Genomic DNA, 24,747 nt, shown 5'->3' on the forward strand with positions numbered 1-24,747 from the left:
ATTTCTCTGCTTGTTTTTCAGTGAACAGCAGACCTCCAACCCCATGATGTGACAAACTGCTTTTGAACCTAAAGGACATTACAGACGCCATGCACGGTATGCCTGGACTAGCACAAGCCTCCTGAATGGACCTAAGCAACTATTTGGAGCCTCATAAAGCTTACAATAATGCATATGACATTTACACCCCAGTTTACACTGTAGACCAAGATTCTTTAGCAGATGCCTTGACTGTAAAGGCTGACCCCTATTTCCCCACACAAGTACATACAGCCAGTCTAGAATGAGATTTCTCCTTTCTTAAAGCTATCTGATAACCTTACTTAGCCTAGAACAAAAATGCAAACATATGAAATATAGTTACCATTTACCAGTCCTGCTCCACCTGAAATATGTGATGCACATTTCACTCAAGGTGAACTAGTTTGGCTGAGCTCTGGGCAAAAGTGTCACAGCTCAACTGGCCGACTCTCCAAATGGATTAACAAAGCCAAGTTTCTTAGGAAAACTTCAATATTCAAGGCTAGCAATGTTCCTGGGTTGCCAAGCAAAGAAATCTAGTTCCTACCTCTTTCACATAGTCCTTCAAGGTGCCTTTGTACACATCTGTACCATTGGGCCTGTTGATGACGATGCCTTTGGTTGGATTCCTGAAATGGGGAAGGAGAAAAAGTAGTGTCAAAAAGTTAACTCATGTTTTTCAAGTTAAAAAAAAAAGTAGCTACCTCTACAACATGCAGAGTTCATGACAAGTCAACAGAACTTATTAAAAATCCATAGTCAGTCTGAAAGTTGTTGTGTACGTGCTCACCACAGGCTCTGTGCTGTGCACACTTGGAAGACTTCCGAGTCTGCCAAGGAAGGCGAGATAGAATAGGCGACGCATATATTTAAAAGGTTTTCATTAAAACACACACACACGTTTAAGAGATCATGGTCCCTAAAGGTCCTGCAGTATGGATAATTAGCTGTGCTATGGAGAGTATGTGCTCTGACTACAAGAGTTATGCCAAGCACTAAGAGTTCCAAGCCCTACTACACCATTCAGGAGAGACCCCTCCTCTATCTGAAACCTACCAAATATCTTCCCCTGGATTCCCCTTTCCTGCCAACTTGTCTCCTTTTGTTGTTGTTGTGAGCTCAGTCAGGAATTTGTTTTTTAATTTATGTATAGCAGCTAACACATAATATGCATGCACTTCATCCCATGTTCTGCTAAGAAGCTTCTAAAATCCTAAATAACCCCATCCTTATTATCTTACCACCACAAAGCACACTCAACTTCAAAGCAGAAAAATATTCACTTAGCTCCATCTACCTCCTAGAAAACTTGCTATAGAGCAAGGATGGAAAACGCAGGCCTGGGAGCCAAATACGGCCCTCTCGTCCTCAGAACTCAATTTGGGCCACACCCCTCACTGATCCTGCTTTGCTCCCCTGGCATTTTTGCCCAACTGCAATTAATTAATTAATTTCATTTATGTCCCACCCTCTCCTCCAAGGAGCTCAAGGTGGCGTACAAACATGGTTCTACAATTTTATCCTCACAACAACCCCGTAAGATGGGCTGGGCTCAGAGACAATGACTACTGCAAGGTCACCTAGTGAGCTACGTGGCTGGCCAGGGATCTGAACCCTGGTCTCCCAGGTCCCAGTCTAACACTCTAACCACTATACCACACTGTGTCCTTGAACTCTGAAAATGCCTCTTGCTTATCGGGATGGAGGACAGAGGTAGGTGTATGTGTTTGTATAAACTAGCCTACCATACCGAGGTAAAATGTGCATTTGTTGCCGTGCTCACTTTTGCCTCTGGCCCTGCCCACCATTAGCATGTGGGCCTAGGAACACTGCCAAGAAGGGAATGAGGCCCTCATGCTGAAAAAGGTTCCCCACCCCTGTTGTAAATAAATAGGGGGGCTGTGCGATACAGGAGGGAATGTGACTAAGCAGGCTCTCAACTGATGTCTGAGCCCAGAAGCAAATAGCAAGGGACAACTCGGGCCAGCTGTGACCTTTTATGCTTCACATTGCTAGGGCTTCTGTGGCTGCTGGACAGTCTTGGGTCAGTCTCTCTCCCCATATATGCTGCCGAGTGCCAGTGCACCACCCCATTATATTTCGGCAGGTACGCTGGTGTAAACCCACTGTCTGTAACATACAAAGAGACTACATGCCTTTAAAAACAGGCGAGCCCAACCTGTTGCCAGCCCTAGGACTGTATTTGGCCCCCAACCTTCAAAAGCCCTCTGCACATGATCAGTTCAGACCTCTGGCAAGCGAGATTTGCCCCTTCCCTGGTACACCAATGGGTGAGAAGGAAGAGAGAATGGGAAGAGGATGGCAGAAAGTGACAGAGAAGGGGGAGGCTTTGGGTTCTGCCCCACCACCACTGGCATGCAGCTATTAATAGGTTATCCCCACGGGAAGGCAACCGTTAGGAGTAAAAAGGTTGCCATCTGTGATCTAAAGCCCTAGTGACTCCGTTCAGATGCATGGTTTAACTCTACAAAAATGAGCTCTAATGAGCTTCTGGCTCATGTGCCCCCCCTGCCCCCCCTTGGATAGAAGGGGGAGAAACTGGAAGCTTCCACTTTGTGTTTTGAATAAAACTAGCACGGACTGATTGATTGATTGACTGATTGATTGATATCCTACTCTTCCTCCCAGCAGGAGCCCAGGGCAGCAAACAAAAGCACTAAAAACACTTTAAAACATCATAAAGACAGACATTAAAATACATTAAAACAAAACAACTTTAAAAACATTTTTTAAAAGCTTTGAAGATTTTTTTTTAAAGAAGTAAAAAAAAAGGTTTAAAAGCATATTAAAAAGAAATTCCAACACAGAAGCAGACTGGGATAAGGTCTCAACTTAAAAGGCTTGTTGAAAGAGGAAGGTCTTCAATAAGCGCCGAAAAGATAACAGAGATGGCGCCTGTCTAATATTTAAGGGTAGGGAATTCCACAGGGTAGGTGCCACCACACTAAAGGTCCGTCTCCTATGTTGTGTAAATTATGTCAAAACTTGGGAAACCGTGGTTCAGTCAAACAAACCAGGGTCAGGAATTTCCCTCTCTCTGTGGAAAACAGGAGGCTAAGCTGCTGAGTATGCACTTTTGAGAAGGTTATGATGTATGCCTGAAGGTCGAGCAGTGGGGCCATTCTAGCAGTGAGTGAAGTTTGTAATTCTGTGAAACCCTTTCAGGAGTCCCATGACAGACATTACATTCATAAATAGCAAGGGTGAGGAGTCTGTGGTCCTCTAAACGTTGCTGAACTACAACTCCTGTCACCCCGGCCATTGGCCATGCTTGCTCGGGTTGATGGGAGTTGTAGATCAGCAACATCTGGAGAGCCACAGGTTCCCCACTTGACAGACAGCACCGCTGCCAAGGTGGTGACAACTGACCATAGAGGCTCAGTTTTCCTGCCAAATTTTGTTACTTACTCTTCACTATCAGCAATGTCATCATACATCATCACAACGATTTGTTCATCTGGAATGCCATTCCGATGCACAATTTGGTAAGCATGGCATGCATCAGCCTGAAAGACACAGGACAGTTTTCTTTGCTATGCACCTTTACATGTGTGACAAACAACAGAAGAAAAATTGCAGCATTTGTAACAAGTCTTCAACAGAAGTGTCTCTTTTCACTCAAAAGGACTGTCCAAGCTAAACACCCCTATTGAACCCAGGACCAATAAAATAAAAATACATCACTCTTTCATTTAAATGCCAATACTTTTATAAACCAAACCAACATGCTGCCAAGCTTGCTCAAAACCCATTCTCATGCTTAAAGCAACTGTATGATCCTAACAACTTCAGATCTGCATCGCTCAGCCTAGGGCTTGTATGATTTAGCTTAACTGCATTTATCTTGAAGAAATTGCTCAGTCCCTTACTTGTTACTTCTCATAGCAAACTTGCCTAGCAAGTGCCAAACGTATTGTAGCCACTGAAAAACCATCTATAAGCCAACCATCTATAAAATAAGGGCTGGTTAGAGAAAGTCAACATGCCACTGTAATTAAGAGGCCTTTTCATTTTGATCACTGTGTACTCTAAAATGATCACTGTATTGCAGCAATTCCAAACAGGGATTGGGTGAAGGGCAGGGGGAACAGATAATGCAAATGATGGCGCTGTACTACTTGGGCAAGAAAATGTTGAACAATATGGCAAAGCAATCCTGTGCCCCCTCTCCAAATGTTGCTGGACTGTAACTCCTATCACCCCTGATCATTGGCAATGCTGGCTGGGGCTGATGGGAATTGTAGTCCCAATGTCTGGAGGGCAACAGGTTCCGCAGCCCTGCTACAGAAGCCAGTCCACATCCTGCATTGTGAAGGCTTGAGTTCCTGCCAAGAGAACAACTCTCCAGGCTATGGCAAGCTCTTAACTGTTGGATGCCTTCCAGTGTCTGAAAAGTTCTTTTCTTTTTTATTTCCATTTTGGAGAAAGGGACAAATGCAGATGTTTTAAGTTTCACAATACCACTTTAAGATACTCCTTTCAAAATACTTAAAAGAGTTAAGTAAACATGAAAGTCTACTGAAAAAAACCACCACACTGTGTACCAATAACCTGTTCAAATTAGCACAGATTCCACCGCACCCTTGACAAAAAAGGGTGGATTCAGATTTGGTTGTGGCCAGATTAGACCTACTGAAATCAATGGGACTCGACTAACTCTAAACCCAGCTTAGTCTAACCCAATGGCATATGGCCAAGGTCCTGTGCTTATCTGGCAATACAGCAGGGAAGGACATAGGAAGCTGCCTTCTACCGAGTCAGGCCATTGGTCCATCTAGCTCAGTATTGTCTATACTGACTGGAAGCAGCTCTCTAAGATTTCAGGCAGGGAATCTTTCCCAGCCCTACCTGGAGATGAATCTGAGACCTTCTGCGTGCAAAGCAGATGCTGTGCCACTGAGCTACGGCCCTTCCCCTACGGAAGACCAACAGCCATACAGTAAGTTTGCAGTCGCTACTGGATTGTGTGGCAAACCCACTAGCATCTTCCCTGCCCCTTCCTTACCTCTTCCCAAATTTGGACTGTCAGTTTCATGAGCAAAGATCCATCTTGGTTTGAAAAGTACCATAGAACAGTGATGGTGCTGAACCAACAACTATGCCACATGGAAGTAAATCCTACACATGTCTACTCCGAAGTAAGTCCCACCAAGTTCAATGGGGCTTGCTCCCAGATATGTGGGCATAGGATTCCAGCCTGAATTTCTAAAACAAAAAAGTTACAAATTGTATCATAAACTAGGGATTTTCACCCCTGTGCACTTTACGTGCCAACCCCACCCACCTAACTCCAAGTAAGGAAACCACAGGCACCCCCTGTCGCCAACCCCCCAAGTGCCTCCAAGCGTTGGCGCATGATGGCAGCTTTCAGCTCACACTTCTGATGCCAGCCTGCTCACCCTCCTCAGGCACTCGCTCACTCCCCGTACTACCTCCAGGCATTGTCATGGGGTGGCCACCATCACCTCCATCGCCTGATGCTGGGTTGATCGCCCTTCTTGCTCTCCCACCATGCCTGTCTGGCTGTCAGGGATCACACTGTAGTTCACAATGCCACCTGTTTCTGGCCAAGCAAACTGCAGCATGACACTTACATTTTTATTACACAGGATGACAGGAGTAGGCCAAGAAAGGCCCTCGAACCTCACAGCTGCTTTGAGGGTCTAAGTTCCTCATTTCTAATTTAAGAAGGCCAAACATTTTTGGTGAAAGAAAAATGAACAGGAAGCATTGGCATGGATTAGGGATTGCACAAGAGTAGCTCTGTTTGGTCCATCCACGTCCCCAATATCGATGGAGCGGGAAAAGATGGAGGGGTTAGTGTAGCTTTAAATGGTATTATTTTTTTTATAAACATGCCTCTTGAGGGTTCAAACCTCGAACAAATCAGGGTGAGTCAATTGTGCAAGATCCTAGCGTAGGCTGGTATTATAAGATTTCCATTACAAGCTTTCTTCACATGACCGACTTTTGTCTACTAGTCCGTACTTAATGAAGCTACACTTCCTCCTCCCCCCACACAATGCTGTTCCACCCTCTATTTCTCACCATAGCTACCTGTAAACTTAAGTTTACAGAACTCAGTAGGGATTGCACAAGAATTCCCACGTTGCTCTGTTTGGTCCAGCATACTTATCCACCACAGATGGAGAGAGGGAAAGTGTGCAAAATCTAAATGTCTTAGCAAGCCTCTCAAGCTTGGAACTTTGCAATAGCATAGAGAATCACAGCAACCTTTGACCAACACCACTTCACACCACAGCATCTATAGAAAACCTCCCCAGATCGCTACTGTAAGTTTTTAGGATTGCAATATTTATCTGATCAATTGTTTAGTTTAGTCCGCTTGTAAGTCAATGATTTGTAAGCTGATGATTTAGTCCCAATCATTCTTATAGCCAGCTCACGTGATGGACATCCATACTTAGATTACTGCAGCAGCAGCATCTGCTGACTTGCACACTAAAATCTGTTTTAGAGAGAATGTTCAAAATCATCACAGATCATTCTTTTCCAGTAGATTCCAATGACACTTTTGGCTAGAGATGGACAACTTGTGGCTTTCCCCTTTGTTGTTGGGACTCCAACTCCAATCCTTCCCAGCCAGCATGTCCAATGATCCAGGATGATAGAAGTTACAGTTGAACAACTTCTGGAAGGCCATACGTTGCCCATCCCTGCTTTTGGCTATATCTGGCTGGGTAGTCACAATCTTATCTCCCCTACTCCCCGCAGGCCATGTGTCACAGGTTGGTGGAGTCAACCACCTGTCAATCACCTGATGTCATAATGGAGACAAGTGACCTGTTTTTGCCTGCACAGATGATTGGCTGATTGCTGGGGCTTCCACAGCTCCATGCCTGTTGCTTCAAGCCCCAATTATCAGCTGATTGTCTGCACTTCCAAAGTGCTGTACACAGAACTTTGTGAGAGCAGCTAGTCAGAAGTGCCTGCAAATCCCCTTTAGCCCAGCCACACCTTTACCAGTTCCATACCTGACATAATGTTATGGTAGATGATCATGGCTTGGCCAAAATAGCCTTGGGGGCTGGAGGATCCCCACCCCTGGGCTATGAAATAAAAAACAACAAATATTCATGCATGCAAGAGCCAGCCCTTGGGGTGGCAGAAAGTATTCAGCTACATTCTGCACAACAACCTCCCCCCCAAAGTCAATTCTTACCTGGTGCCTGTAATTATACCAGCCGTTTGAACCAGCTACAATGACAACCCAATGCTTGCCTCCATCCTCAGGGTCCTCCAGGGGAAAGGCGCTGATCCCAAGGACACAGCTCAGCAGTACTGCTATCTTCAAAGCCATGATCCTTCTCCCTTGTCCAAGAATGACTGGAACCCTGGGACATGAGTTAAATGATGTCAAAAAGGGGGAAAAGTCATAACAATAATCCATATATGCCTTCAACTTTTTTTTTTTGCAGAGCTTTTTAATATAGTTCAAAGTCCACAGTAAATGAGACGCTGACTATTCTGGTGTTGGTCAAAACACAGCTGGTTTGAGTCCGTATTAGCTGAATACCACAAATGAGGCCAGGTTAGTCACGTCAGCCCAGTCTTATGCAGGTTTACTCAGAATGAAGACCTACCGAGTTTGATAGGGCTTATTCCCAAGTAGATATGCACAGGTTTGCAAACGTGGCATCTCCACCATTTGTGCAGCAGTTACAAATCACTGGAGATAGACCTCCCAACGCTTGCATATATCTGTGCTTTTTTAACCAGGGCGCTGTGCTCACTGAGGAAACGGATGACACTGTCTGCATCAGAACTGAGAAAAAGCAGCAGAGTTGAATGGAAAGCTGGAAGTGCACTGCAGGTATTTTAAAAACCATCGTCACGCTGGTACAGATCACAGCTCTGCACTTGACAACTCATCCCTCAAGAAGAAATCTAGCAGAGGAAGCAAATCTGCAATGCTCTTTTTAAGGCGGAGGAAATGAGGACACAAAAATAAATATGGGAGGCAAACCAATGAGGACCTGTTCTTGTACACTGTTCATTGCCTTGTGTTACTACAAAGAAGGTATACACAGTGTCATCAATCTAGGCCCCATCTGCACCATACATTTCAAGCGGTATCATATTACTTTAAGCAGTCATGGCTTTCCCCTCAAAGAATCCTGGAAACTGTAGTTTGTTAAGGGTGCTGGGAGTTAAGAGACCCCTATTTCCCTCATAGGGCTATGATTTCCAGTGTGGTTTATCAATCCCTCTTCCCAAAGAATTCTGAAAATTGTAGCTCTATGAGGGGAACCTCTGTTAGCACCCTTAACAAACTACAATTACCAGGAATTGGAGGGGGGGGGGAAGAAGCCATGACTGTGAAGTATATGATACTGCTTTAAATATATGGTGCAGCTGGAGATCTAGGAAGGTAACATGAGGATCACTTGTCACCAGACTTAGTGACTGCAGTGAGATAACGAAATAAAGCAGACGCTTAAAGGGGGAGGGCGGAGTTCAGGGCCGCAAGGCCTCCCCAACCACCTCACCCCTGCTCTTAAATAAAAAAGATGGGCCAAGAGGCTGTGTGCATCCTCTTCCCCACGCTTCTGGTTCAGTAAGCCACTTGCAGTATTTCAGTGATTCTCCCCCCCCCCCAATCTCTCACATTTTAGGTAACTGATTCCTCAAATGACTTGCCCATCAAGGAAACCCGTTTATTGAAAAGGATACTGGGATGCTCACAAGTTCCTGTCATTGGCTATACAGGCCTGTTGGGGTCTAACCAGCACCCCACAAAGGTAGTGTGCCCTATTTTTATTTTAATTAACTTATTTATATCCCATCTTTTCTCCAAGGAGTACAAGTTGGCATTCTTGCCCTCCTCATTTAGTCCCCACAACAACCCTGTGAGGTAGATTAGGCTGGCCCAAGATCAGCCAGTGAACTTCATAGCTGAGTGGGGACTTGTCCTAGTCCAACACTCTACTACAGCACACTGGTCTCAAGAATGCATCAAGATCACACACACATGCACTGCAACTTTACATAGGATGGGAAGATCAGCAACAGTGGGTCAGCTGTCGTTCACGAAAAATGTTTAAGACTGCCCCATTGCCCAATCACCCTTGGCTTTCCCTTATTTCTTCTTGGACATCACCATAATTATCTCAAGTTAGTTCTTCTCCCCTTCCCCCTAATCTATTATGGAAGTGGACTGTCATGAATTGCTCCTGGTTCAGTCCCAGGACTCAACTCCCAAACCAGGGCAATTGATCCTGGCAAGGCATAAACCTGTGCCTCCCCTTACTAGGACTGAGTAAACCAACAATTACCCTGTAAGGTAGGTAGACTGCCACAACCCCTTAATCTGGTCACCCACTCTGGGCCAAGGGGAAACCCAAAGTGCCAGAAATAGACCTGCCAAGGATTCCAACAGACAAGATCCAAACTACCCTCCTTGTCTTGGAGCCAGACAAAATATCCAAATATATGGCAGTCCGTGGTCAAATGGCCAAGGTACTGGATTCAGAGCCAAACCCTCCTGCAATGAACACACACACACTGATAAATAAGAAATAGCTTTATTAAATAAAATAAATGCACAATTGCAGCAGCAAAATGGTTCCTTAAAACCCACACCCCTGCAGGCCAGGTGAAATACAGAGTTACAGTCATAACACAAAATAACAAAACTGTCTAGCCTAGTCTATACTTACAAAAAGGTAAACAGCAAAATAGCTTCATAAGTTCCTAGTCTCCCTAGAGATGGATAGCCTGGAAAGCAGATGGAAGATGGAACCCCACCTAGGCAGCATCAGCAACCATAGGGTACAGTGGGAAACGAAGACCTAAAGTCTGAATTCCATTCTTATGGGAAAATACCCAGCAACAGCCAGGAATTAATTAGCCAATCAGGGGGCTTTCAGATGATGAAATATTTCTGGAGTTTTTGCACCTAATGGTCACATACTCCCCAACCTTCCCAGGCCAGGTGGCCTTGAATACCAGTCTCTACTGATAAGCTGGTGTTCTTGCTTCGGCCTAATTAACTAGCTTCAGCTGTGAAGATGCAAAGTCATGCCTCTCAGAGGCCCCATCTCAGACAAGATGTCTTCCCCCAGAATTGCTTGCCTCAAAGCTATTTTAGAAATCAGGTGTTCATGACATGGACCAGTGCTGAAACCTGTCCACCCCAGCTCCAAACCGGGGGGGGGGAGATGGTGTGCCTTATGAAAGATGCCATCATATGCGCACATAAGAGAGTCAGTCACTGTGATGTGCGGCTCAAGAAAATCTGTGTAGGACTGCAGTGGAAGTCACAGCCCAGACAGAGAGGGCAGGGTGCTTCCAATCATGTTCAACAATGCTGCTCTGTGAAACGTGCATCAATGCCAGTCTGCGATGAGCATGTAAGAAGAGAGGAAGACTATGCTCAACTAGGTTGTTGCGCAGCCTGGTAACACACTTGACTTCCCCCCCTCAACGCTGGTGATCATGCTCATCTATCCTAGTGGACATGAAGGCTACACAGTGGCCTGGCAGGGCACAGAAATCCTTGCCCACCCCAGCAATGCACAGATAGCGAAAGGGAAAATGGCCAGGCACTGCTGCTCTCTCTTGGTTGATTGCGTCATTGGGAAGCTAGTTTCTCCTGGTATGGGCAGGACAGGGAGTCACTAGAGAAAGGACAATGGTATATCAGTCTGATGAAGACACAAAAGCCAGTGGGTATATGCACTCCCTGGGAACATGCACCCCGTTATGTTCAGCACGGTATAAGACAGCCTGCCCTGAACTTGATTTCAGAACTATCACCCACTTATATTTAGGTAAATAATTACTACTACTTTTGGCAGGTTTTTTTTTTAATGTAAAGACATTTAGTGAGTCCATCTAAAGCCAATCAAACTGAACAAATAAATGGCATCAGTTCATTATGTTACAATAATAGTTTAAAACTTAAACATTTGTATAGTGTTTTCAGGTGTTCAGAGCACTTTACATGCACTTTCTAGATTTGAGCAGTGGTTAAGAGTGTTGGACTAGGACCTGGGAGACCAGAGTTCAAATCCCTTCTCAGCCGTGATGCTTAATGGGTGACCTTGGGCCAATCACTGTCATTCACCCTAAGCTACCTCACAGGGTTGTTGTGTTGTGGGGGGAGGAGATCCATGTACACCATCTTGAGGAAATACAGGTTTCAAATATTATCATTATAATTTCATTTCATATATTTATATACTGCTTAATACTTAAGACAGTCTTTAAGCAGTTTACAAAACTACGTGTGCGTGTACATATATGTGTATATATACTATATATATAATATTATTACTACAACCCTGTAAGGTAAGCTAGTGCTATCCCTCATTTTGTTGATGGGGAAATGAGAGAGTTTCTTGCCTCCACCTACTGAGTTCATGGCAGAGATCTGATTCAAACCAGGAACTTCCTGATTCATAGATTAGGCTGTAATCCAATGCACATTTACCTAAGGGTAAGCCCTAGCCCAGCCTTTCCCAACCAGGTGTTGTTGGACCACAATTCCCATCTTTCCTGACCATCGGCAATGCTGGCTGTGGCTGATGGGAGTTGTGGTCCAACAACATCTGGTGGCCCACTAGTTGGGAAAGGCTGCCCCTAGCCCAATGGAGCTTACCTCTGAGCACGCATATATTGGATTGCAGCCTTAGTCTATTAGCCACTACCCTACACCAGCTCTCCTAAAAATTTGTTACTGCTTGTGATGTGAAAGTATGGATCCTAATATGTGTGTTAAACTGTGTGTGCACCCGTGCATACGTGTATGGGCAGAAGGAAAGACACCATACAACAACAGCTAGATCTATGAAGAAGTTGTATCTGTTGAAGGTGGTTGGCCTGAATAATGAGCTAATGCTTATAATAAGTTACCTCAGCCAAGTCACATTATGCCTGAGTCATCAGAAAAGAATCAAAACAGGAAGAAAAGGTCAACTTGGCTAAAGCTTACATAAGCTCTTCCCCCTTTTCTTTCTTTAGGGAATTACATACTCTGAACATGGAAACAGGGGCGACATAGTCACTGACATGGACTGTACTGTCCCGAGGTAATTTGGAATAACAGAAAAAGCTGATGGAGACTTCCTGAAGCATTATTGTTAATTCTGTCCAGGTAATGAACAAGATGAATGAAATATTGGAGGGTGTGGCAATAATTCCACATTATGCATTGTTGCCAACAGGCCCTGAACTCTGTAGCAACAGCGAGAGAAACACGGAACAGGGCATTCTGTGGCTCATTTTACTGAAGAAAAATATATACAAATCCAAAGAGAGCCCACAGGACTGTAGGATTTTTGATGACAGCTATCTTTTGTATAGCAGACTCTATCATGTTATAGAGATTGATTTTTATAATTTTGCTCCATTCCAGGAGCAGGCTTCCACATCTGCCTGCACTGTGCTGATGATGAGTGTTCTCACCACCATTGGTGAGCAATAAGTCTTCCTCCTTATTCTACTATGGGAAGAACAAGGGGTGCAGAGATCATTCCATTCCCTCTCCAGCTCCAAGGCTGCTGCTGGTGATAGTGCTCGGCTGCTGTGTTACTGAGGATCCCAAAGTGCCTTAGCCACAGAGGGTGTAGGAAGCTGCTTTATACCGAGTCAGACCATTGGTAGCCCAGTATTGTCAGCACTGACTGGCAACAGTCAGACTGGAATACTGTGTACAGTTCTGGTCGCCTCATCTCAAAAAGGATATTATAGAGTTGGAAAAGGTTCAGAAGAGGGCAACCAGAATGATCAAGGGGATGGAGCGACTCCCTTACGAGGAAAGGTTGCAGCATTTGGGGCTTTTTAGTTTAGAGAAAAGGCGGGTCAGAGGAGACATGATAGAAGTGTATAAAATTATGCATGGCATTGAGAAAGTGGATAGAGAAAAGTTCTTCTCCCTCTCTCATAATACTAGAACTCGTGGACATTCAAAGAAGCTGAATGTTGGAAGATTCAGGACAGACAAAAGGAAGTACTTCTTTACTCAGCGCATAGTTAAACTATGGAATTTGCTCCCACAAGATGCAGTAATGGCCACCAGCTTGGACGGCTTTAAAAGAAGATTAGACAAATTCATGGAGGACAGGGCTATCAATGGCTACTAGCCATGATGGCTGTGCTGTGCCACCCTAGTCAGAGGCAGCATGCTTCTGAAAACCAGTTGCCGGAAGCCTCAGGAGGGGAGAGTGTTCTTGCACTCGGGTCCTGCTTGCGGGCTTCCCCCAGGCACCTGGTTGGCCACCTGGTTGAGAACAGGATGCTGGACTAGATGGGCCACTGGCCTGATCCAGCAGGCTCTTCTTATGTTCTTATGTTCTTAACAGCTCATTAGGGTTTCAGGCAGGGGTCTCTCCCATCCCAACGTGGGACCTTTTGCATGCAAAGCATAAGTTGTATCTAATGTAGTTGTCCTGTACAGTAGGGCCCCGCTTTACGGCGCTTCACTTTACGGCGCTTCGCTAATGCAGCGGTCTCAATTAGACACAATTAGACTAAAGCCCCACTCATACGGCACTTGTTCCGCTTTTACGGTGGTTTTTGGGCATCACATGCCATTCTATTCAATGAGTTCCGCTTTTCAGCTGTTTTCGCATTTCGGCGGGGGTCCAGAACTTAACCCACTGTATGAGTGGGGCCCTACTGTACATGCAAGAACTCTTGCTTACCCAGTGAAACTTTCCTTCATAAGAAGAGCCTGCTGGATCAGGCTAATGGCCCATTTAGTCCACCATCCAGCTCTCACAGTGGCCAACCAGTTGCCCATGGGAAGCCCGGATGCAGGACCTGAGCACAAGAGCCCTCTCGCCTCCTGCGGTTTCCAGCAACTGGTATTTGGAAGCACACTGCCTCTACCTATAGAGGCAGAGCACATCTATCATAGCTAGTAGCCACTGATAGCCTTTTCCTCCATGTATTTGTCTAATCCCTCTCCTCTCTCTGCGTGTCCCCCCAGTCTGCTCTGGGGTTTCCCACACCCACCCTCTGTAGCAGATTGAGGGGTTGTAGAGGGCACGCAGGGAGAGGGGACAACTTGCAGAAATGGGACACCTTTGTTGGATACCCTATTTGTTCTGTCACTGAGCTATGGCCCTTCCCCAAGTGAGCAAGTTCCTCTTCTTTTGGGGGAAGCAAGACAGGGGATTTTAGTTGCTGTTCAACAACAACATCCAATCTGCCTCTGCTAAGTGGCAGCCAAACCCCTCACCTCCCTTTTCTTCCCTCCCCATCTGGGCTGTGGTGTCTGGAGAGCCTCAGCCACACAGCTGCCAAGACACCAAGGGGAGAAGGTGGCACCCATGATTTTTTTGGCTTAGCTACCAAAGTCAGTCAAAGATTATGGACCCCCGTTTAAGAAAGCCCTTTGCCACGAGGTTTTGGGGAGCTGCTGTTTGACAAACCCAGAAACAAAGCATTTCTGCAAAAATAGCTGAACGGTTCTGTGGACCTTGGACCTTGTTTTCAGCAGACAAGTCTATGTAATAAAACTGTTAGCAGCTGTGAACTCTCATGTGAACCATGATTACATGGTTAATCATCTACATCTATAAATCTAAATGGTGACTGGGCACAACCCTACAAGCCCATTTCAATGAAGAAGGTCAATGCAAGGCTTGTCCCTCGGGTCCTCCTCCGTGCCTGAGGACTGGAAAGTGGCAAATGTAACGCCAATATTCAAAAAGGGATCCAGAGGGGATCCCGGAAATTACAGGCCAGTTAGCTTAACTTCTGTCCTTGGAAAACTGGTAGAAAGTATTATTAAAGCTAGATTAACTAAGCACATAGAAGAACAAGCATGGCTTCTGCAAGGGAAAGTCCTGTCTCAGTAACCTATTAGAATTCTTTGAGAGTGTCAACAAGCATATAGATAGAGGTGATCCAGTGGACATAGTGTACTTAGACTTTCAAAAAGCGTTTGACAAGGTACCTCACCAAAGACTTCTGAGGAAGCTTAGCAGTCATGGAATAAGAGGAGAGGTCCTCTTGTGGATAAGGAATTGGTTAAGAAGCAGAAAGCAGAGAGTAGGAATAAACGGACAGTTGTCCCAATGGAAGGCTGTAGAAAGTGGAGTCCCTCAAGGATCGGTATTGGGACCTGTACTTTTCAACTTGTTCATTAATGACCTAGAATTAGGAGTGAGCAGCGAAGTGGCCAAGTTTGCTGACGACACTAAATTGTTCAGGGTTGTTAAAACAAAAAGGGATTGTGAAGAGCTCCAAAAAGATCTCTCCAAACTGAGTGAATGGGCGGAAAAATGGCAAATGCAATTCAATATAAACAAGTGTAAAATTATGCATATTGGAGCAAAAAAACTTAATTTCGGACTTCCGGGAAGGGTGACTTAGCCTGTGCCTGCTTTTGAGACGGGCTCCTGCCTCAAAAGAAGCTTATTCAGATATATCAGTCAGATTTTTTTTTTTTTTTGACTGATTAAACTTCTCCCGGGTAGGGAGAAACGAAGAGATTAACCTCAAAGCCTATTTTTGTTGGGACGACCAGATCTCATTAATTTATGGGACGAGGTCCAGCCGACGAAGGTGGGACGGATTTTCAACAACAAGCTCTATCTGATAAAGCGAACGTTCATCTTATCTTCTAAGAGAGAACGCACTAACAGGCAAGCACCCTTCTTTCTATATTTTTCTTTTACTTGACTTAAATTGTTGCTGTTTAAAAGAGATTTGCCAGATTGATCGGTTTTTGACATCTCACTGGGGAGCCATAACTTCTCTCTGCTACTCACTAATTAATAGCTTATCTCTGTTTTTGTTGCAAAAAGCTGTCCTGGATTTGCATTCTAAAGATATACACAGAAGAGGGATTTCTATTCCAGATTTTTATTTTGAAGAATATTATATTGTCTGAGACTACTCTCTTTTTGGTCTATTTTATTTTGACGAATCTGTTTCCTGACGACCGCCATTAATTGTTTCGATCCTGGGAACTGCATTTTGTTTACTTAAGCATGGAGAGATAAGGCTGTCTGCTCTGTTTATACTGTGATGTCACCAAGTTTGGAGTATTAACCCAATTGTTGCTGAAATAAGAAGTGGTTTTCCTATATTTTTCTTTTAAAATGGCAATTAAGAAAGTGGCTGAGAATCTGGAAATAACTATGTTTCAGAAAATAATGGATGAGATTGAGATAACGAAACAAAACCTGCGACAGGGTTGTAAGGAGCTGAAAATTGAATTGAGTAAAATGAAGCAGGAGATTAAAGATATAGGGGTCCCTGTGAGAGAGGTGACCCTGGAAGGGGTCCCTGTGAGAGAGGAGACCCCGGAGATTGGAACAAACGTGGAACAGGAAAAAGATTTGGAGTCTATGGACTTTAGAAACAAAATCTATTGTTTGGAGACACAGGAGATTAAAGACATAGGGGTCCTTGTGAGAGAGGAGACCCTGGAGACTGGAACAGGGGTCCCTGTGAGAGAGGAGACCCTGGAGACTGGAACAGGGGTCCCTGTGAGAGAGGAGATCCCGGAGATTGGAACAAACGTGGAACAGGAACAAGATTTGGAGTCTATGGACTTTAGAAATAAAATCTATTGTCTGGAACTCAATGTTATCTCTGAAGAAATTAATGAAGATTCTAGAGATAAAGTTATCAACGGCATGGATAATCTTCTGGACTGGATTGATGTGATGGAGCCCAATATAGAGAAAATCTATGGAATTAACTGCAGCCATGTGACAATGGAAAAACTTTCAAGAGATGACCCAGTGTATTTTGAAAAAAAGAACAGAGATATGATTTTACAGCAGTATTTCAGCAACCTATTCAGAATGGATGGCAAGAAAATATTTGGGATAGAGGTAATTCCCATCAGACTCTTACTATATGACTATGGTTTTGACAGCAAGATTATTATGGAATACTGATAATGGAAGATTGGATACTGAAATTACTGGACTTAACAAGACTACTGAAGATGGAAGATGGAAAATGGAACTAATAGGGATAATAGAACAATGGCTACTGAAATTACTGAACCTAACAGATTCTGATGTGATGGATTAATTGAAATGTTTATTTTGACTATGGTTATGACAATAAGATTATCATAATTAGTAATGAGATGGATTAATCGATATGCTTATCTGGAAAAAAAATTGATAGATATATTTCTTAAAGAATTGAAACCTCTCTTTGACTTTTTGTGGAAAGAATAAAGTAATGTTTATGAGATTTGATGATTAAGTAAGATAACTACTGGAGGAAAGTGATTTTATAATATGACTTAAGAGACAGGATTGTTATATATTATAGACTTATAACTGATTTGATCTTTGACAAATGGGAAGTCAATATTTTACTCTTTATTTTTTATTTTTGTTTTTTTTTTTCTTTTTTCTTTTTTTTGTTTAACTATTTTTGATTTTGTTTTTTGTCTTTGAATGTTTTATGATTTCGTCTTGTATGTTTTATGAAAATTTGAATAAAAATTATTGAAAAAGAGGGGAAAAAAAGAAGAAAAAAAGAAAAAAAAAAAACTTAATTTCACATATACGCTCATGGGGTCTGAACTGGCGGTGACCGACCAGGAGAGAGACCTCAGGGTTGTAGTGGACAGCACGATGAAAATGTCGACCCAGTGAGCGGCAGCTGTGAGAAAGGCAAATTCCATGCTAGGGATAATTAGGAAAGGTATTGAAAATAAAACAGCCGATATCATAATGCCGTTGTATAAATCTATGCTGCGGCCGCATTTGGAATACTGTGTACAGTTCTGGTCGCCTCATCTCAAAAAGGATATTCTAGAGTTGGAAAAGGTTCAGAAGAGGGCAACCAGAATGATCAAGGGGATGGAGCGACTCCCTTACGAGGAAAGGTTGCAGCATTTGGGGCTTTTTAGTTTAGAGAAAAGGCGGGTCAGAGGAGACATGATAGAAGTGTATAAAATTATGCATGGCATTGAGAAAGTGGATAGAGAAAAGTTCTTCTCCCTCTCTCATAATACTAGAACTCGTGGACATTCAAAGAAGCTGAATGTTGGAAGATTCAGGACAGACAAAAGGAAGTACTTCTTTACTCAGCGCATAGTTAAACTATGGAATTTGCTCCCACAAGATGCAGTAATGGCCACCAGCTTGGACGGCTTTAAAAGAAGATTAGACAAATTCATGGAGGACAGGGCTATCAATGGCTACTAGCCGTGATGGCTGTGCTCTGCCACCCTAGTCAGAGGCAGCATGGTTCTGAAAACCAGTTGCCGGAAGCCTCAGGAGGGGAGAGTGTTCTTGCACTCGGGTCCTGCTTGCGGGCTTCCCCCAGGCACCTGGTTGGCCACTGTGAGAACAGGATGCTGGACTAGATGGGCCACTGGCCTGATCCAGCAGGCTCTTCTTATGTTCTTATGTTCTTAAGGCTGTAGTACAGCCTTTGCCCCAGGGGCTGATGGGAGTTGTAGTCCCAAATATCTGGAGGACCCCAGGTTGGCAAAGGCTGCTGTAGTATTTTCAGTGGATCTTGTGCAGGAAAATTTATTTAGAAATATATTTGTATACCCCCTTTCATTTAAAAGCATCAACACAATTTACAAAAAGTTAAAAACAAAAACGAATGTACAATAAAAACATTAAAAATAGAATAAAAACAAAGATCAGCTATCAATTTCCTACTGACCTGTGCCTGTAAGTCTATAAGAAAGCCTTTGACTGTCATGAAAAACTATGGAATGCTTTAAAAGAAATGGGGGTGCCACAGCATCTGATTGTCCTGATGCTCAATTTATACCCTGGAGAAGCTACAGTAAGGACAGAATATGGAGAAACTGAGTGGTTTCCAATTGGAAAGGGTGTGAAACGGGTGTATTTTATCTATTTGTTTAATCTGTACGCAGAACATATCATACAGAAAGCAGGATTGGACAAAGAAGAAGGAGGTGTGAAAACTGGAGGGAGAAATATCAATAATTTAAGATATGCAGACGATACCATACTACTAGCAGAAACCAGTAATGATTTGAAATGAATGCTGATGAAAGTTAAAGAGGAAAGCACAAAAGCAGGACTACAGCTGAACGTCAAAAAGACTAAAGTAATGACAACAGATTTATGCAACTTTACAGTTGACAATGAGGACACTGAACTTGTCAAGGATTATCAATACCTTGGCACAATCATTAACCAAAATGGAGACAATAGTCAAGAAATCAGAAGAAGGTAGGACTGGGGAGGGCAGCTGTGAGAGAACCAGAAAAGGTCCTCAAATGCAAAGATGTATCACTGAACACTAAAATCAGGATCATTCAGACCATGGTATTTCCGATCTCTATGTATGGATGTGAAAGTTGGACAGTGAAAAAAGCAGATAAGAGAAAAATCAATGCATTTGAAATGTGGTGTTGGAGAAGAGCTTTGTGGATACTATGGACTGCAAAAAAGACAAATAAGTGGGTGTCAGAACAAATTAAACCAGAACTGTCACTAGAAGCTAAAATGATGAAACTGAGGTTATCATACTGTGGACACATAATGAGAAGACATGATTCACTAGAAAGACATTAATGCTGGGAAAAACAGAAGGGAGTAGAAAAAGAGGAAGACCAAACAAGGGATGGATGGATTCCATAAAGGAAGTCACAGACCTCAACTTACAAGATCTGAACAGGGTGGTTCATGACAGATGCTATTAGAGGTCACAGATTCAATCAATCAATTTCAATTTATTGTACTAGCCAAAGGCCATGACAAATACATTAAAAACATACAAAGATATGTAAAAGTATACAGAGAACAAACTGTTGTTGCAACCAAAGAATTTCAGAGTTACCATCAGCAAGTTCAGTTTAAAACTCAATCTCCCAAGCAATTTGTAGCAATTTTACTGATTCATAGGGTCGCCATAAGTCGTAATCGACTTGAGGGCACATAACAACAACAAAAGCACAGAGGTAACCAACATGTACATGTAACCAACAAGATTTTGTTAGGACTCCAACTCCCATCATCCCTGACCAATTATCATGCCAGCTGTGTTCTAATGCGAGTTCAAGGTCCAACAATTCCTCTGAGAATTCCTGAACCTCCCTTTAACACAGCAAAGGGAAGTGATTTTCTGTGGGGCTGGGGAATCACTGGAGTTGATCACTGTGCTCTGCAGGTGAGGGCTGTGATGTTTCTGATTATATTGTAAATATGGTAAGTGCTGGTTATATAGAAGACATATGGTAAGTGGAGTGAAAGAGGAGGGGGGAGTACATGAGCGGTAGAATGCTGGATGATTGGCTGAGCGTTTGAATGGCTGGGAGTATAAATGGAAGAATGACAGTTGAATCTGGGAGGTGGTTTTTAGAGGGTGTTTAGGAGGTGGTGTTTGAGAGAGAGGTTGAGAGAGAGGTTGAGAGAGAGGTTGAGAGAGAGGTTGAGAGAGAGGTTGAGAGAGAGGTTGAGAGAGAGGTTGAGAGAGAGGTTGAGAGAGAGGTTGAGAGAGAGGTTGGAGGTTTGGTGGTGTGGAGGTGTGGAGAGTGTCGGAGTTCTGAGGCAATTAGTAAGAAGTTAAGTACCTAACAGAATATAGATGGAAACCACACACCTGTGAAACATTCCTTAAGTAATCTTCTTATTTCTGATATTAAATAAATATTTGTTTGGTTTACCAAAGGCCTGATCCTTGGCTGGGGGAATATACAGACCAGAAGGGAGGGCAAGGTAATTACCAAGGCTGAACAGAAACTGTATCTAATGGTGGCAGAGGTGAAGGGAGAGATTGTAACAAGTCACGTATCCACAGCAACCCAGAGTTGGATGCTTTAAATGTAAAGATACAAGGGGGTTGGGAACAGCATAGGCACACAGTCACGAAGTAACAAGCTATAGAGAGACTTAGGCAAAGTCTCTGGAAGTTTGGGTTACAGAAAGTGACTGGTGGTGCTGCCTAGCAGTGGGATCTAGGGAGATCTGTGCTAGAGCTGTAAAGGGTAAGAATAAACCTGACATTCCTGTCTGCTGGTAGCCCCAAGTGAGAGCTTCACAGGTGGTGCTGGGGAAGGACGTCACAAGGGCCTCCAGCAGATACCATCTTATCAGGAGGTCCGTTCCGCGCAACATAGGAAACAAACCTTTAGTGTAGTGACACCTACCCTTTGGAAAGCCCTCCCCTTAAACATTAGACAGGCGCCATCTCCGTTATCTTTTTGGTGCCTACTGAAGACCTTTCTCTTTCAACAAGCCTTTTAAGTATAGACCTTATCCCCGTCTGTGTCAAGATTGCTTTTTAAGATGTTTTTAAAGCTTTTTAAAAAAAAGATTTTTAAAGATGTTTATTGTAATGTGTTTTTAAGGATGTTTTGTCTTAATATATTTTGAAGTCTGTTTTTATGGTGTTTTAGAGTGTTTGTAGTGCTTTTGTTTGCTGCCCTGGGGCTCCTACTGGGAGGAAGGGTGTGATATAAATCTAATAAATAAATAAGAAAACACCTTCCCCCCTCCCATCTGATCAGCACCCCCCAAATTGCTGGCTGCACAGACAAGCTTGTGTATGAGAGAGAGAGACAGTCAAGTGTCTCAATTTTTCACTCTCATCTCAACTTGCAGTTACAACATACCTGTGACTTGTGCCTTTTTTTGTTTTTACTTTATCTGCCACAGGGCGCTGACCCAGTCATGAGACTGGGCTATCTATGCATATATCCCACTCAAACAGTGGGAAAACATTTGGTAAAGACAAAATATTTTTGCAATCAGCTGATAACAATGAGGTCAGATTTGCAATCAAGTCTAAGCTAGTTTTACTTCAAAAAGGTGCCTCTCTCTTCTTGACACTGTGCACAGTGACATTATCAGACATGATCAGAAAGCAACTGCAAAACAGAGCTGCCGACAAATCTTAAAGGGAAATCATCAAAAGGCAGTTGCCTTTGGGTTGAATTCCATAGGATTGTATCAAGTGCCAATCCTGCTCAGAGTAGACCCATTGAAATTACTGGCCCTTCATCCTGTTCATTAATTTCAAAGGGTCTACTTGGAGTCGCGCTAACATTTACTGCAATCCATTGTCATTCCTTCATAAAGTACCACAGAATTTGTATAAAAAAATTTGTAGTGTTAAACATTCCAGATTTTTTGCTATTTTATTTTAGAAGTTATACCATATGTAACTATTAAAAAATAGAAGCACTGGGTTCTGGTAAAGCCTCCCAATAAATATTTTCATAAAACAGATTAGAGATGGATTGATTCCATAAAGGAAACTACAGACCTAAACTTACAAAATCTGAACAGGGTGGTTTATAATAGATGCTACTGGAGGTCGCTCATTCATAGGGTCGCCATAAGTTGTAATTGACCTGAAGACACATAACGAAAAAAGGCCATATTTATTTCACACCGGCACTTATGTGGCCACTAGAGCGCGTTCTTCTGGAAAACCACCTCTCATGAATTGTAATAAACTAAACCCAATCCAGAACACACACAAAACGAAGTTTAACATCCAGATTCATAGATGTTGTGTTCTAATCTTTTTAGTTTTGCTATTTTAATTGTTTTGAAAATGTTTTTAATTACTTGTTGTTAACGGTTTTTATCAATAATTGCATTTTTTTTGCGAACTGCTTAGATTTTTTTTATAGTCGGCAGTAACGCAGCCGAAGCTCTGCTCACGGCCAGAGTTCGATTCCAACGGAAGGAGGAAGTTGAATCTCCAGTAAAAGGGGTCGAGGTCCACTCAGCCTTCCATCCATCTGTGGTCAGTAAAATGAGTACCCGGCATACGCTGGGGGGTAAAGAAAGGCCGGGGAAGGAACTGACAATCCCACCCCATATATACGGTCTGCCTAGTAAACATCGCAAGACGTCACCCTAAGAGTCGGAAACGACTCGCACTATTAAGTGCAGGGACACCTTTACCTTTAGTATATAAGTTTTGTTAAATAAAATAAACATTAAAACCTTTGGTTCCTTCAGTCAGTGTTAAATTCTCATCATTACAATAGGGTCCCCACCCCATCCTGCACATTTGTAGAATATGGAGGAACCTCTTTGTCAGTCACAAAATGAGCACTGAAGGATTCTGCTTCTAGGCACACACTCAGCCCATACAAGGGGCTGGCTAGGCCTGTTGGATCATGTGAGGCAACTGTGTGGAATTGAGGATTCACCCTGCAACACACATCTGACACTCCCTTTTGATCCTAACACCACTAGAGCCCTGCTGGATCAGACCAAAATTCAATCTGGTCCAGCACTTGCTTCTCACAGTGGCCAACCAGGTGATTATATGGGAAGGCACACGTTGCAGGGGAAGATCAGCAATGGACGACAAGCTGTAGTCTGGGGACGCCTGCCTTGTCACTTCTCTTCTTCAATGACTCCCCAGGGCTCCCTGTCACACAGCTTCAGAACTACTGGAAAAGGATGTCACTTCGCTTATGTTGAAACTCCTGAACGACAAGGTGAAAGAATGTTTCTTACACCACATGGTACTACACCCTTGGTTAAGAGATTGACAAGAGGAGCCAGTTTAACCAAGTAATCAACAGATCTCGTAACATGTATACAGCCTTCAAAGTTGGCCTCATGTTTCAGACTATGCACCTCAGATTCTACTGCTTTTCTAATTGCGCTGAAACTCAGCTTCATTCATAACACAGGCCCTAATGACACTATAAAGTGGTACAATACTGCTTTAAATGTAAACAGTCATAGCTTCCCCCAAAGAATATTGGGAAATGTAGTTTGTTAAGGGTGCTGAGAGCTGTTAGGAGATCCCTATTCCCCTCACAGAGCTACAATTGTCAGAGCAGTTTAACAATCAATCCCTCTTCCCAGGGAACTCTGGGAATTATAGCTCTGTGAGGGGAAGAGGGGTCTCCAAACAACTCTCACCACCCTTCACCCTACACTTCCCAGGACTCTTTGGGGGAAACCATGACTGTTTAAAGTGGTATAATACTGCTTTAAAGGTATAGTGTAGATGGGGCCACACACATACACCAATGAGGAGCAGCAGTGGTAGGAGATTCAGAGACAATGGTAATTGTAAGCCCTGCTCCATTTGCATATCTCAGAATAACTTATTCATCTTTACTGAAAAGAAGGATGGGGGACCTGTGACCCTCCAGATGTTGCTGGTCTTCCAACTCCCATGGCTGATGATTGTGGATGAAGGCCTGCCCTAAGCAGACCGCACCAGTTACCAGTGTGAAGGACAGGACTGCTCTGCAACAAATTATCAAAACTGCCTCACTGAATTGGACCAAAGCCCACCAGGGCTGCATGCACACTTAAATGCACGTGGTGTCTCCCAAGGAAACCTAAGCACCGTAGTTTACCCATAATGGAGCTAAACATTCCCAGCACTCTTAAGCTACAGTTTGCAGGATTCTTTGGAGGGAGTCACATACTTTAAGTGTATGCTGTGTACGCAGCCCTAGTCTCCCACAATGACTAGCCAGAGGGTTCTGGGAAGTTCCTCAGTAAGGGAAGGTCATAATGCCAACAATCACCCTGGTTGTTGGTCCCTAGGCTCTGGTCATACACCTCCAAATATGGGAGACATATTTGTAAACAGCAGAAAAAAATTCATTTTGCCATCATGACTGTTAGGTTTTGACTAGACAAAATTATGGGAAAGAGGTTGCCTAGCTTGTGGAAAAGGAATTCCTTATGCTTTTCTCTCCATACAATGCATAATTAGTTCCTGCTTTAATCTGTGCTGAACCTACTCGCATTTTCACTAGATGGACATAGCTTCGACAGT

General features: G+C 43.4%; 1 protein-coding gene across 2 annotated transcripts in view; it reads right to left on the minus strand.

Moving 5' to 3' along the window:
• The window catches only part of LGMN (legumain), a 44,736-nt gene that overhangs the window by 17,296 nt on the left and 2,693 nt on the right, over positions 1-24,747 (minus strand). For both annotated transcript variants that reach the window (XM_061611995.1, XM_061611994.1), the window contains exons 2-4: positions 7,226-7,397; positions 3,451-3,548; positions 569-650 (exon numbers count right to left, since the gene is read on the minus strand). In XM_061611995.1, the coding sequence (XP_061467979.1) occupies positions 569-650; positions 3,451-3,548; positions 7,226-7,363 (318 nt within the window). In that variant the 5' untranslated portion in view covers positions 7,364-7,397. The remainder of the gene's footprint in view (positions 1-568; positions 651-3,450; positions 3,549-7,225; positions 7,398-24,747) is intronic.

Source organism: Rhineura floridana, chromosome 2 (assembly GCF_030035675.1).
Source record: "Rhineura floridana isolate rRhiFlo1 chromosome 2, rRhiFlo1.hap2, whole genome shotgun sequence".
Lineage (NCBI taxonomy): Eukaryota > Metazoa > Chordata > Lepidosauria > Squamata > Rhineuridae > Rhineura > Rhineura floridana.